Below are 15,048 nucleotides of genomic sequence, written 5' to 3' on the forward strand. Positions count from 1 at the left end.
ACCTCTTCTGATTCTCTGTAATTTCCCGCAAAACAGTCTCCCTGCAATGCGAGCTTGTGGTTCCTTTTAAATGTGTGTTCTGCGTAAGAAGAATCTTGCTCAAACCAAGCCTGGCATCACAGTGACTGAAATCTTTCCTGACTCAAGATGCTATTTTATCTCTTATCAAGTGAAACCCCAGTAGCTTAAAAGCCAGTGACTTTCTCTGGCAGATCACTCTCCAGTTACTGAAAAGAGAGCTTGAAGCAGCCGTGTTCCTAAGTTAGGCACCTTTCTGTATAATCTGTAGCTTTATGAGACGAATGCAGGCGTTGAGCCTGCATCAGAGCTTCAGCAAGTCAAGGGAAAGACTCCTCTTGATCCTAGTGTCCTTGGGGGATCTTGTGTCTTGCCAGATTTGCCACTGGTAGCCTACATGGCAAAATCCTGCCCTTTCTTTAGATCTTTCAGATATATCTTACATATCTTATGTAGCCTCTTCTGGGACCAGTCCTGGCTGTGTCGGCAGGACTCTTGTCACTCGCTTACCACGAACAGCGTATTGGAGCAGAGGTGTTTTGCTGAAATGTAGGTGGCATACACAGCCATTATAAGCAGCTGGAGAGTCTCATTAAAGCATCGCAAACTGAAATTACAGCAAATGTAACTGGTGAAATGTGGCTAGCTCAAGCTGTTATACTGACTGAAAGACTTCAGCTGTAGAGAACGGGTTAGTGTTTGGAATGACAAGAAGTTGTTCTTCTGCTGGGCATGACAAGGGCAAGCATGGTCTTCCTTCTCCTGTCTCCTTCCCTTTGACCGAAACACAAGGGATGCACAGCGCTGGCTTGCCTGATACCCCTTGTGAAACAGCTTTTTGTGTACTCGCTGTATACCTTACTCTCATAGTTGCCCAGGCAACAGTGCAGTAAGAGAAGAAAAGGCAACAAAGCGAACGGCAGGAAAGAGACTGCTGTGTTTTGGCAGCAGTGAAGAGCAGCGGGACTGCCACCTCGGTATTCCAGGTCTACACAAACCGTGGTGCGCTGTTTCTTTATAGGAAGCGCTCACGCAACTTACCTTCATGGAAGGAGATAAAAACCAGTCGTTCATCAAACTTCTGAACGTGGCGGAAGTTATCAACCATTTCCAGGGGTTCTGGGTCGTCACTCTCTGTGCAATACATGGCTGTTTCCAGCGCCCGTAACTACAAAGGGAAGCACCCGTTAGCTCCCAGACACAGCAAAAGCAATGTGGGTGTACGATCCCAGGAATCACACTCCTGGAGGGTGTGTCTTTGAAATCACAGAGCAAGTCAAAGGGAAGAGGATACATTATGTACTACTTAAAAATTTTGCATGGCCTGTGAGCCCAAATACAGCATAATATGTAGACAGTGTGACATCTCCAAACCTGTACCTGTATTTTGTTTACATCCTGGTAAAATTAACCCTCTGTAGTAATCGGCTTCTAGGGAAATCAGATGAGGAGAGAAAACATGGTGGGCCTGTGCTGCATGTTTTCCCTAACGCAGTCTAAATCCCAAGCAGAATGAAAAGCTACTTTATGAAAGGACTTGCTATTTTGGTAAAGACATGATCTGGCAAAGTGGACAAGGTTAAAAAGGGGCTTTCATAACAGGGAGCACATATTAATTTGGTCAGAGATTTTGATTTTTTTTTCCCCTCATGTTTATAACTAGGTGAATCAGAAGACAGTGTTTGGGAGTTTATAGCCTATATAATTCATCAGTGGCCACCTGAGAATAAAAGAAATTAATTGAGCACAGAAACAAGTGTTGGAGAAAAGCCAGGGGATTTGGGCTTGACATTAATCTATCACAGGCTTTTAGAAACTAACATCTACCCGAGCTATCATCCCTAAGTCAGTCAGGATCCAAGTAGCACTTAAAGGCTTGATGGATAGGGTTCAGCCGTGAAACTTGAACAAAAATGATCCAATAGTGACTCATAGAAAGACTCAAAGCAGTGAGCAAGTACATAGTGAAAACAGAAAAGAATCTTTCTTTGCTGTGATTTTTTTCAAGCTGATACAATACTGATATGTATTGGAACATAAGAGAAATCCAGGAAATTAGAATATGTATTTACTGTTCCTTAGTAAACACCAATAAGGAAAACACATGGCATATTTAAACTTGCCTGTTCTTGTGAAATTTTAACAGGGTGTCGGAAAACTGTCCAGAGAACGCTAGGGTAGCAAGGAGGAGTTGTCAAGGATCCTTCATAGCGATAATACTCATCCAGTCTGTCGGGAAGCAGCTCTTGGATGTTGAAACCAGGAACTTGGGCCATCTGATCTAAAATAGAGGATTTGTGTTAAATGCTGTATCATTATTACACAGATGGTGTAGTTTAGTCCCGATGAAGTGAATTTGTTTTTCAGTAAGTATGATGTTTTCGGTCATATCACTAAGAAAAGAAACTACATTTTAACAAAGGTTATCCCAGTAGAATAAGGAAATAGATCTTTTTATGTACAAATCTTTTCCTAGATACCAAATCAGAGTTCTGTAACATAAACTGTGGCCACGTCAATCAAACAACACCATATGCAAGAAAGAAGGGCCAGTCAGAAACACATGGTGTTATGTGCTTGTCTCACGCTAGCAGTACACTCTTCACAGAAATGCACTGAATTTTAAGTCTTCTAGAGTTTATGACAGAGGTTTGCCTGTGACTTCTGGACTGTTTCTTCAATCCTTCTCTGGCTGATACTGGATACTCTTAGCCACTCTCAGTCCATAGCTGGTTTATAGTCACTCACCCTTGTATTTCACATTCCGGAAATGCCTGAAGATCTTTTCATATGTTGGGTTGAAAGGTCCGATCTGTAACGAGCAGACCATCAACAGCTGTGCAAATCACCACAGACCGAATACAAATCTTTGCTCCTGCATGCAGCAGGTAACAGCATTTGATGAACAACTCTACCATTAGGGAAATGTTTCCACTGTCTGGACACTAATGTACTAGTATGGCCTAATTCCTCTTTTCACCCAAAGCGTTAACACTGTTCCCAGAATCCCTACAATGTTCTTACTGCTCTGTGGGTACTAGAGCTGCTTTAACATGTTATTCTAGCACATTGTCATAATGAAGCCTTAACAATGACAGCATAGATCTCTCACGTGTGCTCGAAAGACCTGGCTGCCTTTGCGCGTTCAGCACACCGTGCGCCTGAAGAAAACCCTTTTCCTGCAGGAGCCTTGTAGAGCCGCGTTCTCTGCTGACAGGCGTCCCAGGTCATTCCCTGGTCTCTAGGCAAAGCCACAGTTTCCCACCCACAAACATTTTTTAGTCTGCTGCTCCTCACAGCTCCAGAAGATAAAGAATGACACTATTGGGCACCACAGGGCCTCCGGCAAGGACTATAACCCAGCTCTCTAGCAAGACTGTGTTTTTCAACTTCTCCCAGCAGCTTTGGGGTTTAATAATCAATGCGTTTTTATATGAATTTTCTGGAGTTGGTGTTTAGCAACTCCTCTGACAACTGAGCATAGTAAAACCGTGACCTTAAATCAACTTTAAAAGCCACCAGCTGTCTGAAAGTTTTTCAGAGACCTAATCTCCAGGCTTAACAACATTCTCTTACTTGATTTTAAACACTAACAGTTGCGGGGGGGAAGCAGCCTAGAATCCTGATATTCTTCCGTAGAGTAATATGCAATACTCTGAAACTTTCCACAGTTCTGACTTCCAAATGAGCTGAAATTTGGCACAAAATTGTTGTCGGAGCCTTAGAGGTGGGCCAGGAGGTGGGCTTGGATGTTATCCATTCGCGGTGGAGCTAGGTCAGCAAGCTTGGATGCTTGTCCCCGCGTGGGACCTGGGCCTGGCTGTGCAGTTCACAGCCAACGCCAATAAAGCCCCTGTCTCGGTGTGTGGGGCTGCATGAGACACAGCTGCTTTCTTGCATTTATTCCTTCTGGTTCTGTTTCAGGAGCTGTTTGATACCAGAATGTTTGTTCTGTGCTCACCCCCTCTGAATTAGAAGCATGAGCGGTATGTGTTAGCTGTGACTGTCACATAATGCTCTCCTGCCTGGGTGACTAACCTTGGAGGAGAGCTGAACAAATCTGTCCTCCTTTTGGAAAAAGGACAAAAGAATTATAGGAAAAGGGCACTTTTTTCTGCATTCCCCCCCGCCTTACCTGAGAGTTCATTCTTAGGAAAAGTGAGTTTCTGAAAACTGGTCTTAAGTTCCTAAAACTAATTTGTGTCAATCTCCAAAAAAATCTTTTTTTCCATTTTTTTCCCTCTCCTTTTTTTTGTTGTTGAAACTGCCTGTGTCCTTAAACATTTTTACGTATTCAATGGAAATGTGGAAATTGGGTACTTTCAAGCCTTAGGTGGAAAGTGGAAAATACTCCAGTTTTACGAATAGCTTTACAGTAAAGCTTATTGAGGAGTTTCTCTTCAGAAAGAAAGAAAATTATATAAGCTTGTCAAAGTTGTTTCTTCAGATCAGCTGATGGATGTGGGGCTTTAGAAGGGAAAATTGGATACCTGTCCTTCTGTCATTTTAAAAAATGCACCGAATTTACATGTTTGTAATTTTATATCACTACTAGAATCTGTGATTCAAAGAATCTGGGAAGTCTGCGTCCTGAAGGCTATGGTCACATCCTAATTGCATATCGTTGCCAGAGCAAGGGTTGTGTCTCTCTGCTGTGTTAAACTGCTTCATTTGCAATAGGCAGTTTTAAATACATGAGTTTGAAATTCACTGTCATCTATTATTTGATAAACTCTACCAATCCTCAGTTTGTAAATGAATTTAAAAGTGGATTCAGCATATCTGAAGTTAATTTGCTGAAAAATATGAGGAAATATTCAGAATTATTCTTTTTCTTTGTTTGTACCCATTTATATATGTGCTGATGGAGTCTGGCCCTTTTTTGTGAAATAGAAAAGGAAGAACACATATTCAGCAAAATCCCTTTAGTTAATCTAGGTAATTTTATACTTTAAAGATCTCCGATGCCTTACTTAATGATCAAAAGTGTGTTAAAAAATAAAGAAGTCCTACATCCTACCTCAAGAAGAATAGCCAGAACCGCCAGCCCATCCGCTTTGTCCATTGCTGCTGTTATATCCGGATATTTCTCAGAGTTGTAATGTACAATATGCAGCTACAAAGAAGGAGATACGATATTATGGTAACACTTCTGTATCACTGACTGAGAAAGACCAGTGCAGCCATCTCAGGCCAGGACAATACCATGGTTTTTTATGGTTTCTGGGCAGTAATGGCAAAATACCTTCTAGAGAAAAGCAACATGTGCTGGAACTCCCTCTGCTAGCCCCTGTATAGCTGAGTTATCCCTCTTCTCTACATGATGGAGAAAAAAGAGGGTTGCTTTAGCTTCAAGCTATCTTGATTGTATTGCCAGTACTAGTAAATATTTCTGAAATTGTAGCACCTTGGTATTCTTGGGACTCTCTGATGTTTAGTATGCAAAAACTGGTGTTAAATGTAATGGGAGAAGAAGCAGATTCCTGAAGGGCTCTTATGCAATCAAATGATTCTGACTGAATAATTTCTCATTTAATCATTTGGCATAAGCATGCAATAGGTGCTGCTGTTTCAAATCTATTCCTAAATCCTTAATTTAGGGTTAGAAAAGATGGAAATGAAAAAGACTTGTCAAATAGTTCTTTGCCGGATAGAAGAAAGTGAGTAAAGATAAAGGGAAAACATTTCAAAATGTCATTTAAGCCCAGTGGAGCCAATGTTGTGCTCTGTTTTATAGAAAAGAAACAAGGGGTCAGATATCTAGCAATTTGCTTGAAATTGCTCAGTGACCCAGTGTCAGCCCTGGGTTTAAAAGCTGGGTTCTAACTCCCTGAAAGTACATGAAAACTCATGAAAGTACATGGGAGCCCATCCTCTTCCTGGTGCACGGTGCAGGTTTTTAGTATATACCCAGATTATAAGTCCAGTCATATACCAAAGGTAAAGATCCCACTTGGTGGGACTTGCCCAACCTTCTTTGCATGTTTCCCTGATCTGAGCTCGTCTTACCTCTGCTGCAAAATGCTTCCCACCGATGGTGTGCTCCGAGCCTTCTGACTTGTTTCTGTTGCCCCAGTGTAGGTGAAGTTGAGATGCAGTGTACTCAAACGGGAGGTTTCTGATGTACATAGTAGGCGACAGATACATTTTCACTGTAAGCAGACCAAACCCAGATGTGAGGAGAGGATAGCACAGCTTCCAAGCGCTGGGCACATAGAACTACCGGCTAACTATATTACACATGGAGAAGGGACAGAGCAGAATAAACTATTAGATTCTTAACTCGGAATCCATCTCAGTCTGCAGTCAGAGATAAACATTTCAGTTGTCTTTAAGCCTTTCTAGGCAGTTCAGGAGAGTTTAGAACATTCCCTTTTTCTGTTTCCTTAAACTGAAGGAATTAAGTATGAGAATTGTTGCTACTGGAATTCTTTCTCTTCCCTGAAGAATGCAAAATTACTTCAGTCTTATTAAAGAGACAGTTATCAGAGTATTGAAGCAGAACTTAGGCTCATGTGCCTTCTTTGTATTCCCTTATTATGGTAAAAAAATGGCTTAATAAGCCAATATGTGGTCTGGTATTTTTAAACACTGTTAAATTGAGTTCTTTTCCCTTTTAATCTTCTCTTAGAAGCATTTGGAATAAACTAATAACACCCTCCACCAAACCCAGAGTAATGATGTCAAGCAGCAAGGTAATCAGAGGCCTTAAGAATTAATACTTCTTCTCTTGACAGAGGGAAGGGGGACTGTTGTATACAGTACCCTCCTTTCTACTCAGTGCTGATCTTCAGTGCGGAAGGCAGGCCGGCTTATTTTTTTTGTGTAGAAATTGCAGTAGAGAAGAAACTGAGTTGTTCTCTTTTCGCTGTTCAGTCTGGAGAAATTTGGTACTTCATAAAGCAACACTTTGTGTAGAGAATAGATCAATCTCTTAGCAATCTACCTTTACTAGTTTCCAATATGAATATATTTCATTTCTGGAATGTCCCAGGCATGTTTTGCAGGGGAAACAAGGCCCACAACCTTAATAAAGGAGCAACTGCTGACATATGTATTCTTCAGCTAATATTAAAGAGCTTTTCTTGAGCTCTACTGTTTTCAGTCTAGCTGAAGTAGATAATTGTAGCTGGCTGTGAAACACAGTAATTGTATATAGGAATGCCTGATAGCACAGTACTAGATATCCTACTGATTTCCTCTCTAGCCATAAGAGAGGATAACAGCAGATGGTGTAATGATCACTCCAAGAAAACCAATGCTTATTACTCGGAGCAATCAAGCAATCGTGTCTGAGTGAGTTTTCTGGCGAGAGTGGGCCATATGTTTCCTGCCTCCCGGGAGGGCACTTACCTGAGAAGTGAATTCCAGTTTTAGGAAGCCAGATTTTCTGAGAGTGAATCTATTTTTGTCTTGGCTTTTATCAGGAAGTGATTGAATTTCAGGTGTTAGGGACAAAATCTGAAAATCTTAGTGACCTAGGCTCTGGGAGGAATTTTTTTTTTCCGTGTGACTGTATCACAAGGGACAGGCTCTCAGCGTTGTACTGTTGTTTCCACCTACGCTCTGGTACCTTTAAAGGCTGCAGTGACGATGCTCCCTGCTCTGCCTAGGGATGATTGCAATGGCCTAAGGCATTCGACTTTGACAGTATAATCTTTTGCTAAGGACTCAGGGATGCTCTTAGGAAAAGGAGATTCCCAAAGAAAAGGTGTTCCAGACCTTCTATTTCTTTCAGTATTACTAGTCTAAAGCAACCTGGTTTTGGTGGAGAAATTGGTCAAGATGAGGAAAACCAGGAACCATGCCCTAAGAGGTTGGTCCTTACCTGACGAATGGGCTCATGATGTTGTACAGAGCAGGCTTACCCCACTGAAAGAGTGAGAAAAAGAGAAAAGTTTGCCTGTCAAGCATCTTTCAACAAGGCATGCTAGGGAAGCGCAGAGGCCGTTTTACAACACAGGTTCTTCTGATGCCTGTGCAATAGAGGAGGATACACAGAAGGAGAGCCTTAGCCCTGTTCTTATTTATAGGACCTCAAATGTTTCAAGAAGAAAAAAATGGTGGAACTAGCTTATTGGTATTGTATGTCGTATTGATACATTAGATATCGTAGACCTTTATGAGACTGCCTCTTCTCTACTTTTATCTTCTATACTGGACACTTTGATTTAGTACTACAGTGGAAGGTATGTTTGTAAGCTGTTTCTAATTATTTTTATATCTTTTGAATCTATATCTGTCTTATCCTTCACTATAGGAGGTTTCGGTCTCAAGTCAAAGGAAGAGAATGGTACTCCTAACTGTGTTTTATTTTTGCACTAAATTCAACTGAGCTGCTTTGATTAGACTAGAATATCAAAGAGCCGATGCATCTATATTTTATCAGTTTCTCTCTTTCTAAACAAAACTGCAAAGTCTGTTTTTGTTTCTAAGCACTTGAACCAAAGGAACAAGAAAAGCTCTCAAAAGCTCAGGAATTACTTCTGTGACCTGCCTAAAATTTATTTAAAAATGTCAGTTTTTCAATTCTGCTTATGCCAGGTCCATTTGTATTTAGTACATTGCCAGATTTCCTTAGCCTGTTCTTTGGGGTGTATGTATGCTGATGTGAAGGCTTCATCCATCTCAGCTTAATTTCAACTGATAATCAAAGTAGTTCACCCATGATTTACAAAATTATGAACTCCAGTGATACTTTCCTTCACAATCTTTTACTGTCATTAAGCTTCCTTACCTGAATGACCATTATTGGTCAATGTAAACTGGTCAGTGGAGGGCACATTATAGCCTATAAATTCTAAGGGCAAGAGATTAGAATCGTACTGGAGAATATCTTTGTGAAAATCTATCGGCGATTGGAATACTCCTCCACAAAATGGATATTTCTTTGGCCAGGCTTTCTCTCCATCAGGACCTGTGTAAATTAACAGAAAGACAGGTTTGTCAAGCCTTGATGTCGTCTGGATCTTCCCTGAGAAATAGTAAAAAACAGACCAGGATGAACTATTACAGTTAATCTAAAAACTCCTGTGTTTGAGCCTTCATCTAAAATTTGGAAAAGGAGTCTTTTCTGAATCTTGAAGATTTTTTTCTGCTCCTCTGCTTTTCTCAATTTCATGTTTCCAGTATCTCACTAGGTAGAAAAGGGCCAGATTACTGTAATAAGATGCATTTGCTGGCAGAGAAAGTGTCAGCAAAAATCTCACGTAGAGACACTTTATACCAAATTTCTAGACAGATTCCTGAGTTGTAATTTTCCATTTTTTCTACAATTTTCATCGCTCCTGGTGCTGGTCAATCCAAGTCAAATTCTCATATATGTGAATTTCACAAAACAATGATAAGACTGTGTAGTACAAAAATGCCACTGTATTAAAAGTTTAATTCACATAAACTTAATGATAGCTAGATAGATGAATCATATTAGTTATTACATATGGTCATGCATATAGCAGGAAAAGCCTTCACAGACCGTTAGCTACTACATATATAAAATGATTTTTTCCTTAGAAAAAAAGCCAGGAACAATTTTTTGTTTTTAAAATAACTGAAAAAACTTTTGTTACTGAGTTTTAATACATCCAGTGCATGCAAGGCTATTTTTCCATCAGTGACCAATTAAAACAGATACTGCTTAGAATTACCCACGAATTGCTTACAGTCCTGCAGAGGCTTTCGACGGTGACCTGGTTATGTTTCTTTTGACCTGAAGCCTTTGTCCCAAGTCTTTGCGATGCCTTTGTGCACTGACGAGCACATCCCCACCCTCAGCCAGAAGCGATGGTGCAGCAGACAGCGTGCAGCAGAAGTTGGGGGAGCAGCTTTGAACTTGCTTAGGTATCTGACCTGGTCTAACCTCCCTAACTTCAGTAGTGCTAGTCTTACTTTGCACTGGTATAGGAGAGAGGCATTTTTAGGCCTTTATATTTTTGCTTATTACCAAACCATGGAGTAAGGAAATGATGTGGAAGAGTTTTTTGCCTTTTTCAACCCTTTCAGTGGTTGGAAATGGAGTTCTGGGATGACAGTGTTATTCCCTTTGAGCTCCAAAAGATGCAGGTATTTATAAACCCCCAAATTATGCTTTAAATTCTATTTCGTTATTCACCTACTGACCCTTGATTTTTTGACAATCTCAGCTGCCTTTTAGGTTGCACTCTTTGGGAACTGCAGGCCTGGTAGCTCACCAGGTTAGGCCTAAGTGTTTTCAGGCAACAACAAAACAAAGACAGTCGCGGTGCTGGCTGTGCCCCTGTGTTCGGATGTGTCACAAAATTTGGATTGTTTTCTGACAGGAATGACTTTTCCCTGTGCAAGTACAGGCATACGCACACTAATGCAGCTGTGCCTGCCTTCTGGAGAGAATTGCTGAAAAAAGTAACTTCACGTTGACAGAGGAAACATCACAGAAAAGAAGCAAGCCTTTTCCTCATCGTACAAGCTGTTTGGCTCTATCTAGCAATATGTCATAACACGCCATGAAAAGTTAATTTGCAACAATGAAAAGTATTATGGTAATTTGACCTGCAGTAGCTTGCTTGAACTCTTGTGAAACTTTTCTTCATCACAGTCTTTTGCCCTAGGTAGACTCTACAAAGAATAGGTAATATCAAGAAATTGTTCATTGTGCCTTTGATTTAACTACACATTAATAGCTAGCAGCTGTTTTCAAGCTGTAAGCTGAGGCCACTGAGATTTAAATGTCAAAAGAGGTACTTGCAACTTGTGTTCCTCCTCGACATTGAAGATTCATCTTGATTCTTTCTAAGGCAGGAGGGTCTTTTGGGGTCACCTGGCCTGTTAACGCAGGCCATTGGACTCGCTTGGATTGATTTCTGCTTTAATGAGGCCGTATCTTTTGTCAGGACAAAAAAAATCTAATCTCGTTTTAAGCATTGCAGGTAAAAGATACTTCATAACTGCGCAATGGGTAATTACTCCTCTTGACAGCTTGCCTTTTAGTGTGAGTTTGTCTAGCTTTGACCTTTAGTGGCTGCTTTTAATCCTTTGCTTAGTAATTGAAGAGCTTCCTGTTAGCGTATTTGTTCTCCTCATGGAAGTACTTGTAACATAGATGCTTCTCTTAAGCTAAACAGATAGAGTTATTTGAGTCTTTTGTTAGAAGGCCTCTTTTCCAGACCTGTAATATTTTTTGTGGCTTCTTTGAAGTCTCTCCAGTATGTTAACATCTTCCTTGAATTGTGGATGTCAGTATCTAATGTTACATCAGGTCATCAGTGGCAAAGCAAGTTCAGATATTTTCCAAAGGGAAATTAATGATCAGGCTAATATTAATGGAGACTCGCTTTTTAATGTGAAAGAATTTCCAAAGATATCAATAAAGGAGGAGAATCTGATTTAAATGTAGTGCGTATGACAAAAATTACAAGTTCAGTTTTGGTGCTCAAAGACCAATTTACTTACTCAGGCAAGCTCTTTAAGTTTATTCAAGACATAGGTTAGCACATGACATTGTTTGCAGTGTGGATACGCAGACTCAATCAGTGCTTTTCAGTATAAATAGGCTCTGATGTTGCTGTAACTTATGTGTTTGGCTGCAGTTGACTGACAATCACTGTAATTTCTCTCCTCCTAGATTTTCACGGTACTTACTATCTTAAAGTTATTTAAATTATTTTTAAAAGTTAATAAATCTTATGCTGACATTAACTTCATGATCATCAAAGTATTTATAACAGAAGATTTTAGCACTTGTGCAAGCTGTGGGTTTCATGGCACAGTGCTGCAGTGCCAAAATGATTTATTAAACAGACCAGCAGTGTCAGGAAAAATTGATGAAAAGCCTTTATTGTGCTAAGATTCCAATAATTTTGTAAGGGTCTGTTTTTCTGTGCACTGATGAGGTAGTGGGTTTCTAGAAAGTCTTTAAGGTGCATCATAGGTTTGGACACTTGATAATTCAATAGGTAATTTTTAATTGATACATAAGATAGAAGCCTGGTCCAGCCAATGGAAGCCACATCATGAAGTACAACACACTTTTTTAGTACTACTTTTGGTGCATTGCATGCCTGTAGGAGTTGGCAGGATAGTATGGGAACTTTCATACCAACATCAGCAGTTCAAGAGGGAAACACTCTTTACAATAAAATGATGTAGTTACTGCAGTCTTAATGCACCTTAATCTCGAGTAGCTGTCATCCTTTCCCTGGCACACATCCACAAATCTGCCTTCAGGCCACTAAGCTTTGGCAGTTCTTGCTTGTTTCCCACTCCTGCTCAATCAACACAACTTTTTTTTTTTTGGTACAAAACCAGTTTTTCTAGAAATTCAGCCTTTTTGTCACATAATGTTCCTCATTTTAGCGCCTCAAAACTCTTGTCTCAAAGAGCTGAGCTCACTGCAGCTTGTGTTTTCATATATGAAATTGAGATTTCCATGGTAGATAAACCACACAGCTGGAAGGCATCTCTGAGCCAGCTGTGCTGAAAACGAATGATTGATTGTGAACCAGATTTTCCTTTTTCTGTGCCAGCACATTTAGCGAAATTCAGTGGAAATCACATTCTGTTTACAAAGGCTCTGTCTGATCACTATTGAATAAAGAATAACATGTAGATGTATTCAGATTGGCCTGTATTACAAGTCCCATAAGGTATTTACATGAGAGGTGTTGCAAAAACATCTTAATATTTCATTTCTTCCTTTTGTGACAACAGTTATGACAAAGGGGAAGGCCCGGGCATCTCAGATGATGTTTACTTCCCTGAGGATCCTGCCAGGACTGCGTCAGCAGAGCGGTAGTTGTGCTGTGGGCCTGTCCCACCCATCCAACATGGTATTCAGCTGTTGGAGTAAGCGATTAAGGCGCGGAGCTGTCAGCGTGGGGGGATGTCAGACCCCCTGCCCCTGCCACCACTGCTCCTGATGCAGCCGTGAACACTCGCTGTGCTGCGCTTGCAGACCTGGTTGCTCAAATCCAGCTTGTCGGCTGCCTCCTTTTACAGGAGCTCCCAGGCCTGTGTTCCCTTAGCAGGATGTAAGTAACCCTAAGCATGGCTGTGCCCTCATGGCTATTTTATAGACGATGCCTGTGAGTAAAATAGTAACAATTCTTTGGGTGGCCTTGCTGCCCAGCTCCACAGTGAGCTGAGTGAAATGGCTCAGCACTACAGCAGCATATCTCTATCATATCATCTCCTTTCATGCCTTTTATCCTTCTGCACGCCTGAGCCTTCATCAAGCCCCACGGCCCTGGCACAGGTAGGAGATGTAGGCAAATGCTCCCCTAGGGATGACAGGGGTCTCTGCCCCCAGGAGGCATACCCTGGCTGGATAAAAGAAGAAGAAAACAGGTCTGTATGATGCCATTATTACAAATAGGCTTTTGCACTGATGACTAGTCAATACTCATGCTGCTGGAGCTTCTGATGGGGGATCCGAGATCTTTTGGGCTGAAGTGAACTAATGTCATAAAATGCATGGGATCAGTGAGACCGGGAATGTCTGTGTGGTGTTTTGCAGCCACACGGAGCACTCTGTCCCATTTTCCAGCCAGCTGGAAGCTATGTAGCTGCAGTGAGCTTGGGTCTGAGGCTGACTGAGCAACGAAGGCTGAGAGACTGGGCTGCGTGCCACGATAACGTGGCCACGTGTTTTCCGTTTGGCTCACAGCACAGGCAGAGCTCCGTTCTTTCTGCATACACGTATCCAATATGTGTGTGTCTTCCATATACGTGTCCAGAGGACAGCTTGTGAGGTAGAGGAATCGGCAAGGGCTGTAGCTGTCGCTGCTACTCCATTAAACCATTGTACAGGTGCTGTACAAGAAACTTTGGGTATGTTCTAGAGTGTTCATTAAAGCTGGCATTTCCTAAAAACAGAGGGCAGGTTCTCAGCATCTCACTGAATTGAAGTAGAGCACCTGGCAACAACAAAACTAAAGAGTTTGCAGCTTTAATTAGCATAATGTCTGTTAACAACAGTCCTTGTGGTGTCTAGGTTAATAAGATTGTCTCCTCACATGCTAAAGCACATTAATAATTCTGCTGCTTCTGTGACTTGTAACTTGTCTGTAAAACTAGGCAGTGTCCTAGCTGTTTGTCCACTCTTAGGGAGCGATTCTAGCTCTTTGGTTTCCCTGCAGTCCTCTTACATAAAAGCAGCAGAATATCAGCACCCAAGGAGTTGGAGCCCAGCTCTCCAATTCTGCCAATTCTGTTCTGGGCAGAGGAGTTTGGTCCTGCACCTCCAGCCACACAGCAGCAACGCAGAAGGAGCTGTGTAGGCACAGTGTCCTGAGCTCTAGGGGTATCTGAACATTGTTTGAGTTCCCTAACTGGAGCTGGAAACACTTTTCTCAGGATGTTTCTCAGTCTTATGCTGGTTCTCTGATTTTCACCAGAAAAAGCCCAGTGCTGAAACAGCGTTGCCTTCATTAGCATTGATTTCTGAGGTCAGCCTTGTGCTTTGTAGCACAGTGCCCCATAAATTTGTGGCTGATACCGTGTTTGCCTGTCTTCAGTGCTGTATAGAGTGGAGCCCCCCCCAGCAGAAGATCACACGGAGGCAGGAGCTTGCGGAGTGCCAGACACTGCTGAAGCTCACTGCTACCAGCATTACATACTGTGACACTAGCACCTTATTCCCTAGCTACCTATATATTAGCAATAGTAGTACTATATAACAGTAATGGTGACTAGAGACAGAGCTTCCCTTTCCGAAAGCACTTTGTTTATTTTGTCCATGTTACAGAAGGTGAAGCAGCCCACCAAAGGACACAGAGCAAGCCTATGTCAGAGATGGGCCCGGGGCCCATGCCCCAGCCCACTGGCCTGCGCTGCTTCTTCCAGGCACACAGTTTGTGTTCTGTTCTTGGACTATATACAAGATTAAGGAAATCAGGAAGAACAAATAGCATAGCTACAGTTTGGCTAAGGAAGAGGCAAGTGGAGAAGGTTAGCCTTTATGTTTATTGTAGCTAATGCAGTAGTTTCTGCCAAGCCAAATATCCAGTTCTTTACAAGTTTGTTCTGAAAATATAACACCTGGCCACATCCTGCTTT

At 41.6% G+C, this 15,048-nt stretch overlaps 1 protein-coding gene and 1 long non-coding RNA gene across 2 annotated transcripts in view; one reads left to right on the forward strand and one right to left on the reverse strand.

The window, feature by feature from the left end:
• LOC112991155 (uncharacterized) overlaps nt 1-15,048 on the forward strand; it is a 47,155-nt gene that overhangs the window by 14,326 nt on the left and 17,781 nt on the right. The window lies entirely within an intron of this gene.
• CA12 (carbonic anhydrase 12) overlaps nt 1-15,048 on the reverse strand; it is a 31,210-nt gene that overhangs the window by 11,068 nt on the left and 5,094 nt on the right. Inside the window, exons 3-8 of the mRNA XM_026113441.2 lie at nt 8,756-8,935; nt 6,028-6,170; nt 5,039-5,134; nt 2,767-2,830; nt 2,142-2,299; nt 1,060-1,186 (exon numbers count right to left, since the gene is read on the reverse strand). Coding sequence (XP_025969226.1) covers nt 1,060-1,186; nt 2,142-2,299; nt 2,767-2,830; nt 5,039-5,134; nt 6,028-6,170; nt 8,756-8,935 — 768 coding nt within the window. The remainder of the gene's footprint in view (nt 1-1,059; nt 1,187-2,141; nt 2,300-2,766; nt 2,831-5,038; nt 5,135-6,027; nt 6,171-8,755; nt 8,936-15,048) is intronic.

This window comes from Dromaius novaehollandiae, chromosome 10 (assembly GCF_036370855.1).
Source record: "Dromaius novaehollandiae isolate bDroNov1 chromosome 10, bDroNov1.hap1, whole genome shotgun sequence".
In the NCBI taxonomy this organism is placed as follows: Eukaryota; Metazoa; Chordata; class Aves; order Casuariiformes; family Dromaiidae; genus Dromaius; species Dromaius novaehollandiae.